This window comes from Bemisia tabaci, chromosome 10 (assembly GCF_918797505.1).
Source record: "Bemisia tabaci chromosome 10, PGI_BMITA_v3".
Lineage (NCBI taxonomy): Eukaryota > Metazoa > Arthropoda > Insecta > Hemiptera > Aleyrodidae > Bemisia > Bemisia tabaci.
In genome coordinates this window covers 12,115,602-12,130,868 of record NC_092802.1, presented here as the reverse complement: position 1 = coordinate 12,130,868, position 15,267 = coordinate 12,115,602, and the positions used below count along the sequence as shown (strand labels likewise).

At 37.9% G+C, this 15,267-nt stretch overlaps 1 protein-coding gene across 2 annotated transcripts in view; it reads right to left on the bottom strand.

Moving 5' to 3' along the window:
* Positions 1-15,267, bottom strand: part of LOC109044655 (gamma-aminobutyric acid receptor alpha-like) — a 164,974-nt gene that overhangs the window by 60,730 nt on the left and 88,977 nt on the right. For both annotated transcript variants that reach the window (XM_072305092.1, XM_072305091.1), the window contains exons 7-9: positions 9,076-9,210; positions 6,450-6,602; positions 1,226-1,359 (exon numbers count right to left, since the gene is read on the bottom strand). In XM_072305092.1, the coding sequence (XP_072161193.1) occupies positions 1,226-1,359; positions 6,450-6,602; positions 9,076-9,210 (422 nt within the window). The remainder of the gene's footprint in view (positions 1-1,225; positions 1,360-6,449; positions 6,603-9,075; positions 9,211-15,267) is intronic.

The following is a 15,267-nucleotide window of genomic DNA, read 5'->3' as shown; positions in this document are numbered from 1 at the left end:
TGACGCGGATGAAAAATACAGCCAATGAATTGTTTACTATACCTATAAATGCGTTACAGTTAGGTAGGATTTTTTTAAACATTGCAATAAACTTGAGTTTTTTGGTTTTCTCGAAAAAAAGGATGGGGTTTCTTTGACAGTTTTATCATACTTATCACTTGTCTGTCAATTTTTTTTTTTTTTTTTTTTTTTTTTTTATATTGAATCTGTTACATTCAACATCAGTCGATGGTTGTTTTAAGAGTTGATGTTCCTAAAAGTCACTTATATTCTAAAATTTAATTTATCATGTGATCATGTTATTGCAATTAAGGCATCGCCAGGAAGAGGTATTTCGAGGGTGAAAATGAAAAATAAAGCAATGTATAATAAATGAATATAATTATGAATGGAGTTTTTCCTTTGGGAATGGAAAAGTCACAGCATCTTACTGAAAATGCATTAAACTTACTCATATTTCTGCGAAACGCAGTTCATTTAATGAGGTAATGAGACGAAGTTTTATTTCAAGCATCTCTGCACACTTTGCAAGACACGAAGTGCAGAATGCTGCCGTGCTAAGGAAAAACGCCGAATGAGCAATCGAAAGTTGACAAGTCTCCTCCGAAACAATGTTAATTTTTGAGAAAAGTCATGACTATCTTTCCATGAAAGTTTCAGATAATGTAAATTCAATTGCCAACAAAATTATCTGAAAAATTGGAAGAAAAATATGTATAGGTTCACTAAGAAATTCGTGTTGTATCCAAGGAAATTCGGCAACGCCTGAAGGTTCATACGGCGTTCTTCCTTAGCGGGGCAGAATGGTGGATTGACACTAAATGCCTGATCTACACAATAATGTTATTGATAAGTATATGGCCTCATTTATTCATTAACTTTGCAAAATTTAACTTAAATTAAATACTTTTTGTCTCAAGCCTCAAATTGCGACCACAATTGGTGACCTTATTGCTCGTTCTGTGCGGGAATAAAGTCCATTATATTGAAATTTGTACAGGCTATTTTCGTCTATACCTAATCAGGAAAGCCGGAAATTCCTGTTACAATTAGCAACTCTGAGCCTGCCCAGCGAGTTTCCTCATCAAGACCAATTAATCTGTTGCTCAGAATCACGAGTAAACCTTGCGGTGCTTTAAAAAAAACTGTTATTTTAATCTCTCGAGAATCAGGTATCGAACTCCGGCGATAAGGCGAGATTCAAAGTATTTCGATTTCGACTCACCTGAATTATTGTAGCGAAGATAAAACCGAAAGACATGAAGACGAAAAAATCTAACGCAGTCGGATAAGGAACTTTGGGTAGGTCTGTCCTCGCCTCCAGACCCAAAAAAGTCATTGTTAACATTGTCATAATACCTGGAACAAGGAACAGACGCCTTCGTCATTGTTAATTGGATTTATTTCTGCCAAAAAGAACTATGTGCATAGGGTTTGCGTGGGTTCCTTTTAGCATAAGTGCGTTCAATTGAGGCGTTGGGTGCAGGGAAGGCATTTCTTGTTTGCTGCACTGAAAAAAAAAATCGGTGTATTTACTAAGAAAAGGGTAAAATTACTAAGAATTCAGGGTTCTATTTGATCCCAGTTGTTTCTTGGTAAAATTACCATTTATGGAATTGGTAATTTTACCGAGAAATCTCGGAAAAATTATTGAACTTTCTCGGTAATTTTACTGTACCTAGGTAAAAACCCCAATATTTTTTATCGACTGTGTAAAATTACCGAGATAAAATGGCAAAGTTACCAGGAATTGATTACCAATAAAAGTGGTATTCTTACCTGAAAAAAACAGTAACAAGTTGGTTTTTGCAATCGCTAGCGATAGCAATATTCGTCATGGGAACTTTTGCTTCTGGGATATGAAAATTTTAAGGTACAGTTCGTTTGTAGTATCTTCAGAATTGAAGGGGCTATGTAATTTTGTGTCGACATCTCTTTTTTAACATTTTTAATTTTTTTTCTTTGCATACAAGAAAGCTGTTATTTACCAATTATTTATTTTCGTTGCATTATGTATGGTTTTTGGAAGTTAACGCATTTAACTTTCAGTTTCGTTTTTTCGGCGTAAAGTATGATATTTTTACTCTACGCATATGCCCGAATACGCATCATAACGACGGTGAAACTACCAAACCACGTATCTCGTTTGCGGTGTTTAAAAATCTCCGCTCACATTTTATTTTTTTGAAGTAGACCAAATCAATATCATTCCTTGAAATTTTCACAGAATTTTCTCCGCACGAAGAGGAAAAATCACGGAAATTTTCAAGACTGGACGTTAAGTAGCTTTTCATTTAAAAAATAAAGTATGACAGAAAGTCTGCGACGTCGCAAACCGAGATACGTGGTTTGGTAGTTTCACCGTCGATAAGTGACCTATGTGCTTCCTAAGTTGCCATTTTTTTCATTCAAATAGATGGAACCGAAATGTTAGATGTGTACTACCTATACTACTTTCATGTCATTGCTTTATTTATTTATTTACTTTTTGCGTAGGTATAAATTGTTATTTTTTGCTGAATTTTGGAGAAAATATTGCTTTAAGAACGTGGAATGTAAATTAATTTTATTGAAAAAAGAAAATACCATCATTAATTTGGGCGAACAGAGAAAATATACATCAATATTTGGGTCAACATCTCCCTGATTATATAAAGGATGAATATATTAGTATTTCTGTATCAAAATACTTAGCTTTTGTCTTCAGAGATACGATGATTCTAGTCCCAGTCAATTTGTTTTATTGAAAAAACAAAAAAACAAAAAATAAATAAAAAAAAAAACAACTGAAATGTTAGACATACTATTTTCATGTCTTTCTATTTGTATCAATAGGTACTTTTTGCTTAACTTACGAACGTTGAATGCAAATTAACTTTATTGAAAAAAGAAAATAACGTCATTAATTTGGGGGAACATGTGGCTGATTATATGAAGGAGGTATATTCCAGTATTTTTGTTTAACATATTAACTCACGAGAAAATGTTCGTACATTTATCATCTACTATTAATTATTTTTTGATGATTAGTCTAAAACATTCAATACAACCATTAAAAAGTAGTTCCCATCGTCGGGTATCGATCTCCCGATCGCCGGGTGCCCGCACCTAATCAAGTGTACGAGACGGTTTAGTCAACTAGGCTATAACAGATCCACGTGAATGAGAGTAAAAATAGCATTTAAAAGACTCGGGCAATGGGCGGGACTTATCACAAGAGACCCTGACTGCTTTTGAAATATGAAGCGCATATGAAGCGCATTGCTGTAGGAGCCATGGTTCGCACTGTTTTAATGCGTCTCGAGGTTCATCCCAGCACGCATTCCGATCGTGGCAGTTGAGCTAAGGCAATATTTGCGTATCCATGAATTAAATCAATCAATCGAGCTCTGATTTTGACTTCTTTATCCGTAACGAGTCCTCCAGAACAATTTTCCACCTTGTACGATGGTTATTATTTCTTTACTTCTATTTTTCAAATTTGAGGTGGGATAATGGCGGCTTCTCAAGAACACCGAGGTAGGCGATCTTTTGCACCAACGAACAGAAAACTGATGGCGAAAAATAACCAATCAGAACCTCCCAAAAAAAAGAATTTGCCTAAAAACGGAACTTCGTGGTTCTGCGCAGATTTACCAGTCAGACACGACATCTCAAGGTGGAAAAAAACTCGCTGAAAGCGAATTTTAGCAATCAACACAACTTGACGTAGAGACATGATTGGCTAAAAAATACAACGGTTTTTGATACATCGGAAAATCAACCGAAAATCGGAGACTGGGCGAAACGCTCAAGGTCGCAGAGGTATAGGGAATCCCATAGCGAAAGCAACGGAACGATTCTAATATCATGGGGAACTCCGTTCCCATGACAAAAATACCGGTTTTTAGGTAAGCTTACCAGTTTGTCCTAGTAAAATTACCAATAATCGGTAAAAAAAGTGAGATGGTAAAGGTACCAACGGACCTTGGTAAAAACGCCGAGAATTTTTTTTCAGTGTGTGGCTCAGCGTCTCTACTGCTGATTCATATTTATGAGAGGGGACTGTTGGTGAATCTTCTGAAAATTTTCGTTTTCAGCTGTGTAAAATCATACAGAAAATTCAGCTAAAGTTTCAACAAATTTCATACATTTGCTTTAATCATAGTGGATGGAATGTTGGGAGAGATTCTGAAACACCATAACTAAGAACTGCTTTTGCTGCACCTGCCGCTTCAATTTTTTGCCTGATATACCTCACCTACTTCAAGAGAGGCGAAATTATTTCCGTTCAAATTTTTTTCAACCGTTTTAAAAAGGGTCAAAAGAGGTGTTACGCAAGAGTAGAAACAAAAATGGGTTGCAATATCTATCAAAAAATTACTGAGATCAACACAAAGATCATTTTCCAAGGCCAAATGAAAACTATCTTTGTGGATTAAACCTATTTACATTTTCTCAAATCAGCAATGTTTTCATCGCATTTAAACTGTAGATTAGTAGATTTTAGACTAAGGTGGGCAGGCTCTTTTGTTATTTATTCAGCCAAAAACTTAAAGTTTGGTTTCCTCTTAGGCGTAAATCGCACAGGCAAATTCGATCTCAGCCAGAATCTGGAACGCATCAACTCTAATTGGATTATATTTTGCAATTAGGAATTCAAATTCCTCGCTCATCCGTAAAATCACCTACCTGCTTAGGGAAACCCATGGGACATATGCTATTTCTAAAATGAGCCAGAAATAGTGACGTAAAATGTAGTCCAATTCAACTCAAGAAATACGTTGACTAATGTTTGGCAGGGTGTTTTGAGCGCGCTGAGATATTACATTGAAAAAAAAAAATCTCGGTGTATTTACTAAGAAAAGGGTAAAATTACCAAGAATTCAGGGCTCTATTTGATCCCAGTTTTTCCTTGGTAAAATTATCATTTATGGAATTGGTAATTTTACCGAGAAATCTCGGTAAAATTATGGAACTTTCTCGGTAATTTTACTGGACCTTGGTAAAAACGCCAATATTTTATATCGACTGTGGTAGAATTACCGAGATAAAATGGCAAAGTTACCGGGAATTGATTACCAATAAAAGTGGTATTCCGACCTGAAAAAACAGTAAAAATACCGGTTTTTAGGTAAGCTTACCAGTCTGTTTTGGTAAAAGTACCAATAATTTGTAAAAAAAGTGAGATGGTAAAGGTATCAACGGATCTTGGTAAAAACGCCGAGAATTTTTTTTTCAGTGCACTTCAGTAGAAAGAAGGGGTGTACGATACGATCAATACGTCATTGATGTTTTCCTTTCTCTGCAAGCTGCGACCCTATCAAAATTAAACGTGGGTTTATGTTGATCGTAAAAGCTTTTTTAGGTCACGTAGAAGTGCGTAGAAGTTATCAATTTTCCCCGAATCCTCTCAATGTTCAATAAATCCGCACGACCAATATGTTGTGGTCGAGCGAAATAAGAGTCGAGTGGTGTTTATAAAAGAGGAACCAAGTTTATTTACCCATTTAAAATATAACGCATCTGCTGCTGGCGTTAAAGCCAGGTACTTCCAGACTGCAGTCATACTTTCGATTTATTTTTGATGGAAACTATCAACCTATTTTCGTATCATCCAATGACCAGGAAATATTCTTATATACGTACTCTCCCGACTTTCGTTTGAAATGATTCCACGAACCTCTTTAAATCAATTTTTTTTTATTTCTAAACATTACTGTAAAAGAATATCCAAGTCGACTGAGAGAGAGAGGGATAATTATTTCCAACTTCATTATATTTTATTAAGCTATCTAGTCTGCACGCTACATTTTAGGCTCGCTGACTGGAAGACGAAAAGACGCTGTAAACTCTTGCTTAAATGTTTCTCTTTATACAGGACGATCCATTGTTAAACGGCCAGACTGCAGGAGCCGGAACACCCTCAAACCCCCTCTTTAAATTGAGATTTCGATTTTTTTAGATCATTTATGATTTCAAGACATAAAAGTACAGGAAAGTGCAAATCGTGAGATTTGGTTCACAGCCGTTGCTAAAATTCAGGAAAAACAATTTACTTTCGAAAATTTTGGGGGTCGTAGCTTTGACTGGGAGCACTTTTGAAATAAACTTTATACAACAAAAAAGTCTTTGACCCATAGAATACATTCCTGCAGTCTGGCCGTTTAACCTTGGATCACCCTGTATATGTACAACATAAGGGCACGAAGTATTGCTGCGAGCCTATTTTGATCATGCAAAACCTTAATTTTTATCAATTGGAATTGAAATTCATCCAACACAAGTCTTTGGGAACCTCCTGTGTTAATATTTAGATTATTACTTCAAGTTTTATAACTATAAAAATATTCATTGCATGTATTGGGAACATAAGTCAATACGCTGCGGAAGGGGTTTAAAATATCACAATCCTATAATTACTTAAATTTCATAAGTAGTTATCTTAAGATTGAATTCCATGAGCTTACCTAATGATACTCTGTCCGCCGTAGCCTCCCTGTTGAGCCAGAACGAGACCCAAGATAAAACTACCAGGAGGATACAAGGGCCGTAAACTTGAATTAAAAAATTACCCATATGCCTCTGTAAGTGAAATTGAACTAGAAGCATTGAATACTCTCCTGAAAGCAGAAACACGCCAGATTTAATGACTTTACCAAAACAAAACTCTGAAAGGACAAACAGAACCAAGATGTACAGCTCATAATTTTTAAACCTCTGATTCAAAAATAAAAAAATTGAGTGACCAAAAAAAAAAAAAAAAAAAAAAAAAGAGTATTCGGGCCTTATTGTTTAACTTTTCTCTCGAATCTGAGCGAAGCAACACCTCACTGTCAGAAAAAAGAAGAGAATTAGGAGTTCACGCCACGCGTCATCGCGCCTTCAATTTTGCAGATGCAACACGGACATCCATGAAACACGAATAGTTGTATCACTACGCCGCAAACAATGCGCATCCTTTCTTTCGATTTCTATGTTGCGTTGGTTCCCTTGTTCTTAAAGGAGAGGTTGAAGAAGAAGAAAAAAACACAGCCGAGGGTAAGAGAGACGTATTCGGGCCTAATTTTCAATTTTCCTCTCGAATCTAAGAGACACGACATCTCATTGGTAGCGCAGATCAGAGCACTGCAAGTTCACGCTCCGTGCCATAGCGCCTTCAATTTTGAAGCTGCAACACGGACATCCATCAAGCACGAATAGTTGTATCTCTGCGCCGTCATCAACCCGCATCCTTTCCTTTGCTCTTGTTCCACACAGAGTTTGTTTCCGTTTATCTTATTTTTTGTAGTGGTGATTCATGGGCTACGTGCGCAACCCAGCCACGAGACCAAGAAATACCCTATCTGCACCTAGCGCATCAATCAAAGTGCATACCATCCTCTTATTATTACTTTTACAGAAAAAAAAAATATTGTGTCCAAGAATTTTAAAATTCATTGAATTCCCCCTCTAAACTTCCATCCTTTATCATCTGATAACCCGTAAGTTGCTACCAAAATTTGAAAACCTTATAAGCTCGCGAACCTCAAAATCTAATCCTGGACGTATCCGACCCACATAACCCCGGTGGCCGATCGTTAAAATGAATTAACAAACCGACCACCTACCTTCGGAATACTAGCAAATAATAATGGCGAAGCCTTAATGATCAATAATCGATGTACATCCCCATTTGAAGCTATGGTAAACAATCGATTATTAAGGTGTTTATTGCAAACGCCCTGTTTATATCGATCCTTTTGCATAGGTGTAAATGGTAGATCAATCGATGTATCGCATGATGCATGATTCCTACGCTCACTCGGCAAGTTTCGAGGCGCGCAATTGCACCAATAAACATTAATTAAAATGCATATCACCCTCTGATTTTTACTTTTAAAGAAGAAAAACATATTGTTTCCGCGGAGTTCGCGGGGTTGCTGTTAATTAATATTCTCATCACGCGCGGATGTTTCCTGTGCTTGACGGTGATTAAATTACATCCACCGGCTGGAGCGTGAGCAGTGCCGTCGAGTGCTTTGCGATATATCGATTGATTTGCCGCTTTAACCTATGGAAAAGGATCGATATACAGAGTGCTCGCAACGAACACCTCAATAATCGATTCTTCACCGTAGCTTCAAATGAGGAGATATCGATAATCGATAATTCAGCAACTGAGCGCGAGTCTCTTGAATATTGCTCTCTGATACTGAAAAATTTCATCGCTGCACATCCCTTGTATCGGCCCCGTTATGACCTGGAGTTTTCAGATCGAAGTTCACATAGGTGTGCTATATAAGTCCACACACTGGAAAAAAACCACATTGGATCTAAAGTCTAGACTCTTAAAAGCATCGACAAGAAAAAATACTCTTGATTCAATCAGATTTTTGCTTAAATCAAGAACCAAGCCTCTTAATTTGAGCGGATTTCCTTTTGATTTAAGCTTAAATCTGATTGAATCAAGAGTATTTTTTCTTGTCAATGTTTTCAAGAGCCTGGACTCTATAGCCAATGTTTTTTTCCAGTTCACGGCGTAATAACACTCAAATCATAATCTTGGAGCTTTAAATTTCAGGCTTTAGCCGTTGTTTCAACCTATTCATGCTGAATGGAACTAAATATTTGCAAATACATCCTATCAAAAAGGACCCTAATGTATATGCTTTGGGTACCACATAGTCTCTGTTGACGGCCTCCGGCCTCCCTCTCCATCCATGGTAAAAATGAATAAAATAATTTTTTAAATAAAACCAAAAAAAATAATCTTTTTCAGGTCTACACGCTTTAATTTTCTCTGTGATTGTTTTAGCATCAAATCAAAATCAAAATTAAAAATGAAATCCTGAAAAGTGAGTAATACAATTTAAGTCCTCTATCCTCCCAAAGCCCTTCAAGGAGTTAGCACTCTCTCATTTCCTCTAGAACCCCCAGTTGCCACCCTTTCACTGGGCGTCCCCTTCGTCTCCTCCCAGGAGGAACCAAATCAAGCCTCTTCTTCGGCAGTCTTCCTTCCGCCATCTTGTGTCTTGTTTATGTTTTTATTATTGAATTTCTCAATTGCCATGCAATTTATCGTAAGTTAAGTTTGAGAGAATTAAAGTTTATTACCTGATTTGAGAAAATCCGTTTGATTCCTCGCAGGTGTAGCTACAAGGTCGAATTGTGACAGCTTCATATCGTCAGCTGTGTCTACTTGTCGGCCTCTTTTCCATCGATACCTAACATCTCTGATCGTATATCCAACTGCACATAAAGAAAAAAGAATATCTTTTATCGAATAATTCACACAGACATCCCTGGAAAAAATTGGCGATAAGAGCTGTGTTTCAAAATACCATAGGAATTTTTATAGCCGGCTAAAGAAGGCTACAGAAAATCATATAGCGGGCTATAGAATGCGGAGAAAATCATACGGCCGGGCTATACGAAGCGATAAAAAATTATACAGCCGGGCTATAGTTCCTATAGCCGGGCTTCACACTTTATCGCCGGGCTGTTGCTTTTTCGCCATCGATTATAAAAGGCTATAAGAAATTCTGTAGAGATTCGTGTGCTTGGGAAATCATTAAGTTTGATACGGAACCACCTTCATATTTACAAAACACACGTTATATTTTCCTTTAATACATATTTTTTTTTCATCAATTAAAACGAGAGTAATCCATACAGGATGTGCAAAAATTTCAAAATCATAAGTTGAATAACGCTGACTCCGCCAGATTAATTATTAGAGCCTAACACAAAGCGGAGCGGCAACGCAATGGCGCCTACGAACCTAACAGGGATACTTCACGCATTGCGCAACGCGTGAAGTATCACTGTTAGGTTTGTAGGCGCCAATGCGCGTTTTGCGCTGGCTGCCCGCCTGCCGCGCCGCAGTGTGCCACGGCGCTTGAAGCAACAATTTCACACCAGCCAGAGGTACGGAACAGTATCATACCAGACTGAAGGCGGTCTAATATATTAGGAATTGCAGGCATCCATCAAAAGTACGGAGCTTTTCTCGCAAAGTAAATCAAGATACTACGGCCCAAAAAGAGAGCAGTGGTCCAAAAACTCACTAAGTCCTAGCATCCGTAATTAGTGACGTTTAGCGTACACCTTATCGCCAGGCTGTTGCTTAGTCGCCATCGGCTATAAAAGGCTATAAAAAATTGTGTAGCCGGCTATAGAAGCTATTGGAAATCTTACAGCCGGCCGTAGGTCTATAGAATTTTGGAAAACAGATTCTACTGCCAATTTTTACCAGGGATTTATTTTACATACTGTGAGTGAAAATGATGAAGGAAACAAGTGAGAGAAATTATTGAGTAACTGAAAACTATTATCCCACTCAATGCGCAAAGTTTTAAAATGCCCTGTAACTTTGGATTTTTGGGTAAATGCTACAGTTCACATTCTCGAAGTCGGGAAGTGTACCAAATTTGGCACTTCTACGACAATAACACTATCAACTCTGTGTCATTTGCTCACAGCGATGTACTAAATAACTTCGATTGAATAGAACACGATTATAAATTGAGGCAACAAAATTTCGTTGCATTAATTTTTTTTTCAAATTTCCTTGACTACATTAGCGGCAAGTGAAAAATACAGCCATTAACGAAAATCAATTTATCTAAAGGACGAAAGCATCGGTACTTTTTTACAAGCTTGCAAAAACTTAAAACCAGCCCGCCAATCACTTTCTCAGAGGTAGCCAAGGTACTCGATTTGTATCGAGTCGGGGGTCGAAACGATCGTAAAGGTGGTTTACTACTTATAGGCGCCAAAAATATCTGAAAAATGTATCTCTATTTTCTTACATTTTTGGGTAAAATATGAACACTAAATCTCCAATTATAAGAGGAACTTAAATACAAACGCTTCCTTTTCATATGATTTGACAGACGCAGATTGCATGTACAGAACATATGATTTGGTATAAAGCCATACTAAAATCTCTCCCCTCTCTTAAAGCACGGCTGTTAAAGATCACCAACTTTACCTCACGAACTTGAGAATTCTGATAAACAAAATGCCAATAGCCGCCTCGCAGCAGTCAACTACTGGAAGAAAATTCTACTTAAACAATCGTAAAACGGTCAACTTCAAGTAATTATTGAGTTTATTACATATTGACGGAGAAACTGCAGAGACGCGTGTTTTGTTTGCGGAGTTTCAAAATCTCCGATCGCATTTCATTTTATTATTCACAGAATATTCTTCACATGGAGAGGCAAAATCAGGGAAGTTTCCGAGAAACTGCGTTGAGCAGTTTTTCATTTAAAAATTTAGTAGGTAAGTCAGGAAGTCCAATGCGTTAAAAAGCGAGACATGCACCACTGCAAGCAGTTCTATACTGTCAATATTAAATGACGACATAGTTTTGCCTCTGACAGTGACGAGGCTTGGATGATCGATGATCGACATTTTCCCATTTGAAACTATGGTAAAGAATCGATTATTAAGGTGTTCGTTGCGAACACCCTGTTTATAGATAAATTTCATGGGTTTAAATGGCAGATTAGTTGACATATCGCGAGACACGGCACGCCATTGGCCTATCAGGGGCGAAGCGTGAATGATCGATTATCGATATTTCCCTATTTGAAGCTTTGGTGAAGAATCGATTATTGAAGTGTTCGTTGCGAACAGCCTATTTTTCGATCCTTTTCCATAGATTTAAATGACAGATAAATCGATACATCGAAAAGCACGCAACGGAATTCACTGGAAAAAAAACACATTGGATCTAGAGTCTAGACTCTTAAAAACATCGACAAGAAAAAATACTCTTGATTCAATCGGATTTTTGCTTAAATCAAGAACCAAGCCTCTTAATTTGAGCGGATTTCCTTTTGATTTAAGCTTAAATCTGATTGAATCAATAGTATTTTTTCTTGTCAATTTTTTCAAGAGTCTGGACTCTAGATCCAATGTGTTTTCTTTTCCAGTGAACTGTGGCCTTTGACATTCTCAGACGTGCAAATTTCACAATATTAAAAAGTGCAACTGACATAAAACCAGAGGGTCCCCGCCGTCGAATTGATCATGTTCATCGAGCAGATTTTATTTATCAAGGGAGCTGCGGAGATCAACCGGCACAAAATGTGGCAAGAATGCGTTATTTTCTTTCGCTTCTCAGACTCCGAAAAACAAGTTTGCTTATTCCGCGACACAAATTTGCAGCAGAATGCTCAATAAGAGGAAATAGAAGGGGGCGGCTGTATAAGAGCGGTTGTTCACACGCCAAAAAAAAGGAAGACAGAAAAAATGCAGAGCTTTGACACGATAGAGAGCACTTCAATTGTTGAGCAGTGACGCTCAAAATGGGCACTCATGTGTCGCCTGAGGGTTAAAAAGGAACGGGGAAAATCATGGGCGACGAATGAATGACGTATTCAATACTGGAACGGTCCAACAAAAAAGGGATATAACTGTTGGAGGCGAATTTCAACCTATTACTATTTGCGAGTGTGAAACGAACCGCACCGCTGTGACTGCCGTAATAAAATTCCAGCGAATGAATCTGTATTAAATTTTTGACTTAGGGATCACATATTGCTTTATTTCCGTGGGTCTGATGACTTCGAAGACTCCTAAAAGGATGAGATGAGACATTTGAGTGAGTCAGTGCTCTCATTCCAAGGGTGGCATGAAACGTAAGAAAGAAATGAAAGATTGGAAATTTCAGTGAAATATTTCATGGAATTTCACAATGCCGTGAAATATTTCGTATTTTTCAGGGGCTAGACTATACAACCCGCACTCAAACACACGCAAATAGAAGAAAGTCACAATTTTTACATTTTGCGAAACATGAAAAGGAACCGGTATTTTTAATACCTTTCATAAATTTCTGAAATTTCATGAAATATTTCACGGGGAATTTTAAGATTTTATTTTTCATGAAATTTTTCCACCCTGTCCATTCCATACCCGTCAAAGTTCCGGGATTCGTTTAAGATTTTTTCAAAAGTTCCGGGAAATGCAAAAGCTCCGGAACATTTCGGAAATTTCAAAAGTTCCGAGAAAAATTTAGGAAAGGCTCGGAAGTTCCGAAATTCATTACTAGTTCCGAGAAATGGAAGCAATGGAGAGAGTCAAAACCAGATAGACTTAATTTCATTGCAACGTTGCTGTTGAATTTTTTAAATTCTGCAACTTGTCAATATTGCTTGTTAGGGTTCACCACACAAGTTGTCCTCTGACAAGATTTTTAGGTTCTCGGCTACTCATAATGCGAAGAAAAAGCTGAGCTATTATGCTTCTTCTCTCTTCTGTCCTTTGCACTGATGCAGACCGAGGTGTTGGTCGGAACGATTGTGTGCCCACCATGTTAAGGTAAAATTGTAAATATATTAACAACCTCTTGTACATTGTTTTTTTTTTTTTTTTTTTTTTTCTATTTATTTAAACACAGTCTGAGTAGCAATTATTGCATATTATATTTGTAAAGTCGGCCAATAACTCAGCTTTTTCCTCGTGTTATCTTCTGATGTATACATCACTGAAAACGAGCCTCTTTTCATGATAAGTGCACTAACAATGAATTTTCATTTCATTTTCGTTTTACCCTTCGTCATATTTCTTTGTTTTTTCGGTGAATGTGGGCGGGGGTAAGAGGGTGTGTGTGTGAGATCGTATGACCTATGGTCGTGAGGCCTCTGCACATGCTCCTGCTACAGGTTGGGGGTATGGTTTTAGGGCCTATCATTGTGACCCCACAACCAAAAATTTGTCAGGAATAGGCAGTTACATGGCCATAAAAATGGTCGGATAGGTTAGGACAGTGGGTTAACAACTTACAAATCCGATTGTTCCATAACCTTTGTCTCACAGGAGAGTGAGCGTGTGTATTTCATTCGAGTTGGTCTTAAAACTTCGCTTCATATTTGCCTAAACTTTTCGGTTTGATGAGCTGAGACTTCAGTAGTAGGAGCAAACCTTCGCTTCATTGAACTTTAGCTCAGTCCTGTCAACTTTTGCAGTCAGATCTCTCGACCAAGGTTTCAGTCCTTCAGACCGAACTATTCGGGACGTATGACCGAGTTTTTTTCCGTGTGTGCTGAAAATAAAGATTGTATGTAGAATTTACCATTCCTTCACGCCGTCAATTCAGAGTCAATTCTGCCAGAAGAAAGGTAAACGTTATACTACATACTGGGGCAGGTTACCATTCCTCTGGCAGAATCGGCTTGAAGATTGGTCAAATTTATCATTCCTTCACGCTGTGTGAAATACACACTGGAAAAAAAAACACATTGGATCTAGAGTCCAGACTCTTAGAACATCGACAAGAAAAAATACTGTTGATTCAATCAGATTTAAGCTTAAATCAAGAATCTTAATTTGAGCGGATTCCCTTTTGATTTAAGCTTAAATCTGCTTGAATCAAGAGTCCTTTTTCTTGTCAATGTTTCCAAGAGTCTGGACTCTAGATTCAATGTGCTTTTTTTTCCAGTGCAGCGTGAAGGAATGGTAAATTCTACCAATCTTTTTTTTTCAGTAAATGCTCCAATTTGGCAACGTCATGCCTAGAATTTCGAATTAACCATCTCACCCGTTCTTCGACCGGACTCGCGGCTTCCAATAAATCCCTCCCCCTTCACCCCCACCGGCATCCCTCCAATCCCATTAGCCCCTCTCCCCCCTCTCTGTCCGATCTTCTCCTCCGCGATCCCTCAGGGATTTCGCTCATTTAAGTGCAGTCTCATTGAAAAACCGAGAACCATTTGCCAAATTCCCAGAAGAGTGCCCATCCCTCGGAGCCTGTCGAAATATAAGGGTTAGCCGCACTAGGTGGCAATATCAACCCGTGCTCTCGGAGACTAAAAGATTTCAGACCGAGGCTTTTAATAGTGCCACCATTTTAGTTAAAGAAGACTAGACTTAGGCGGGTAAGACGCATCTGTACTTAAACGTGAGTCGAAAAGAGTTCCGAAAGTTGCACGGTGGCGCTCGGCTTAGACGCACATCTGCCTCAAATTTTCTGTTGCATAAATCGTCGTTCCTTCCGCGAAAGGACGTAAGTTAATATCAATGTCGCCAAATTTCTCCTCGCCAATGGACCACTAGACAACGTACGAATTTCAGCATTCTGATACATGTTTCTTAACCAAAATTTCACGTAAAACACGATATGCACAACAAAAATTATCGAAATCGACTCCTTATGAAGAAATTAAATGATTCTTGATGTGTGAATTCAAACCATCCGCTCATGAAAACTCAATGCTATACGTGATTCACATCGCGCGCTAAACGGTATCATGACAGTCTCGGCACATAAAGCGAAATGTGAGGTAGCTTCAGTTT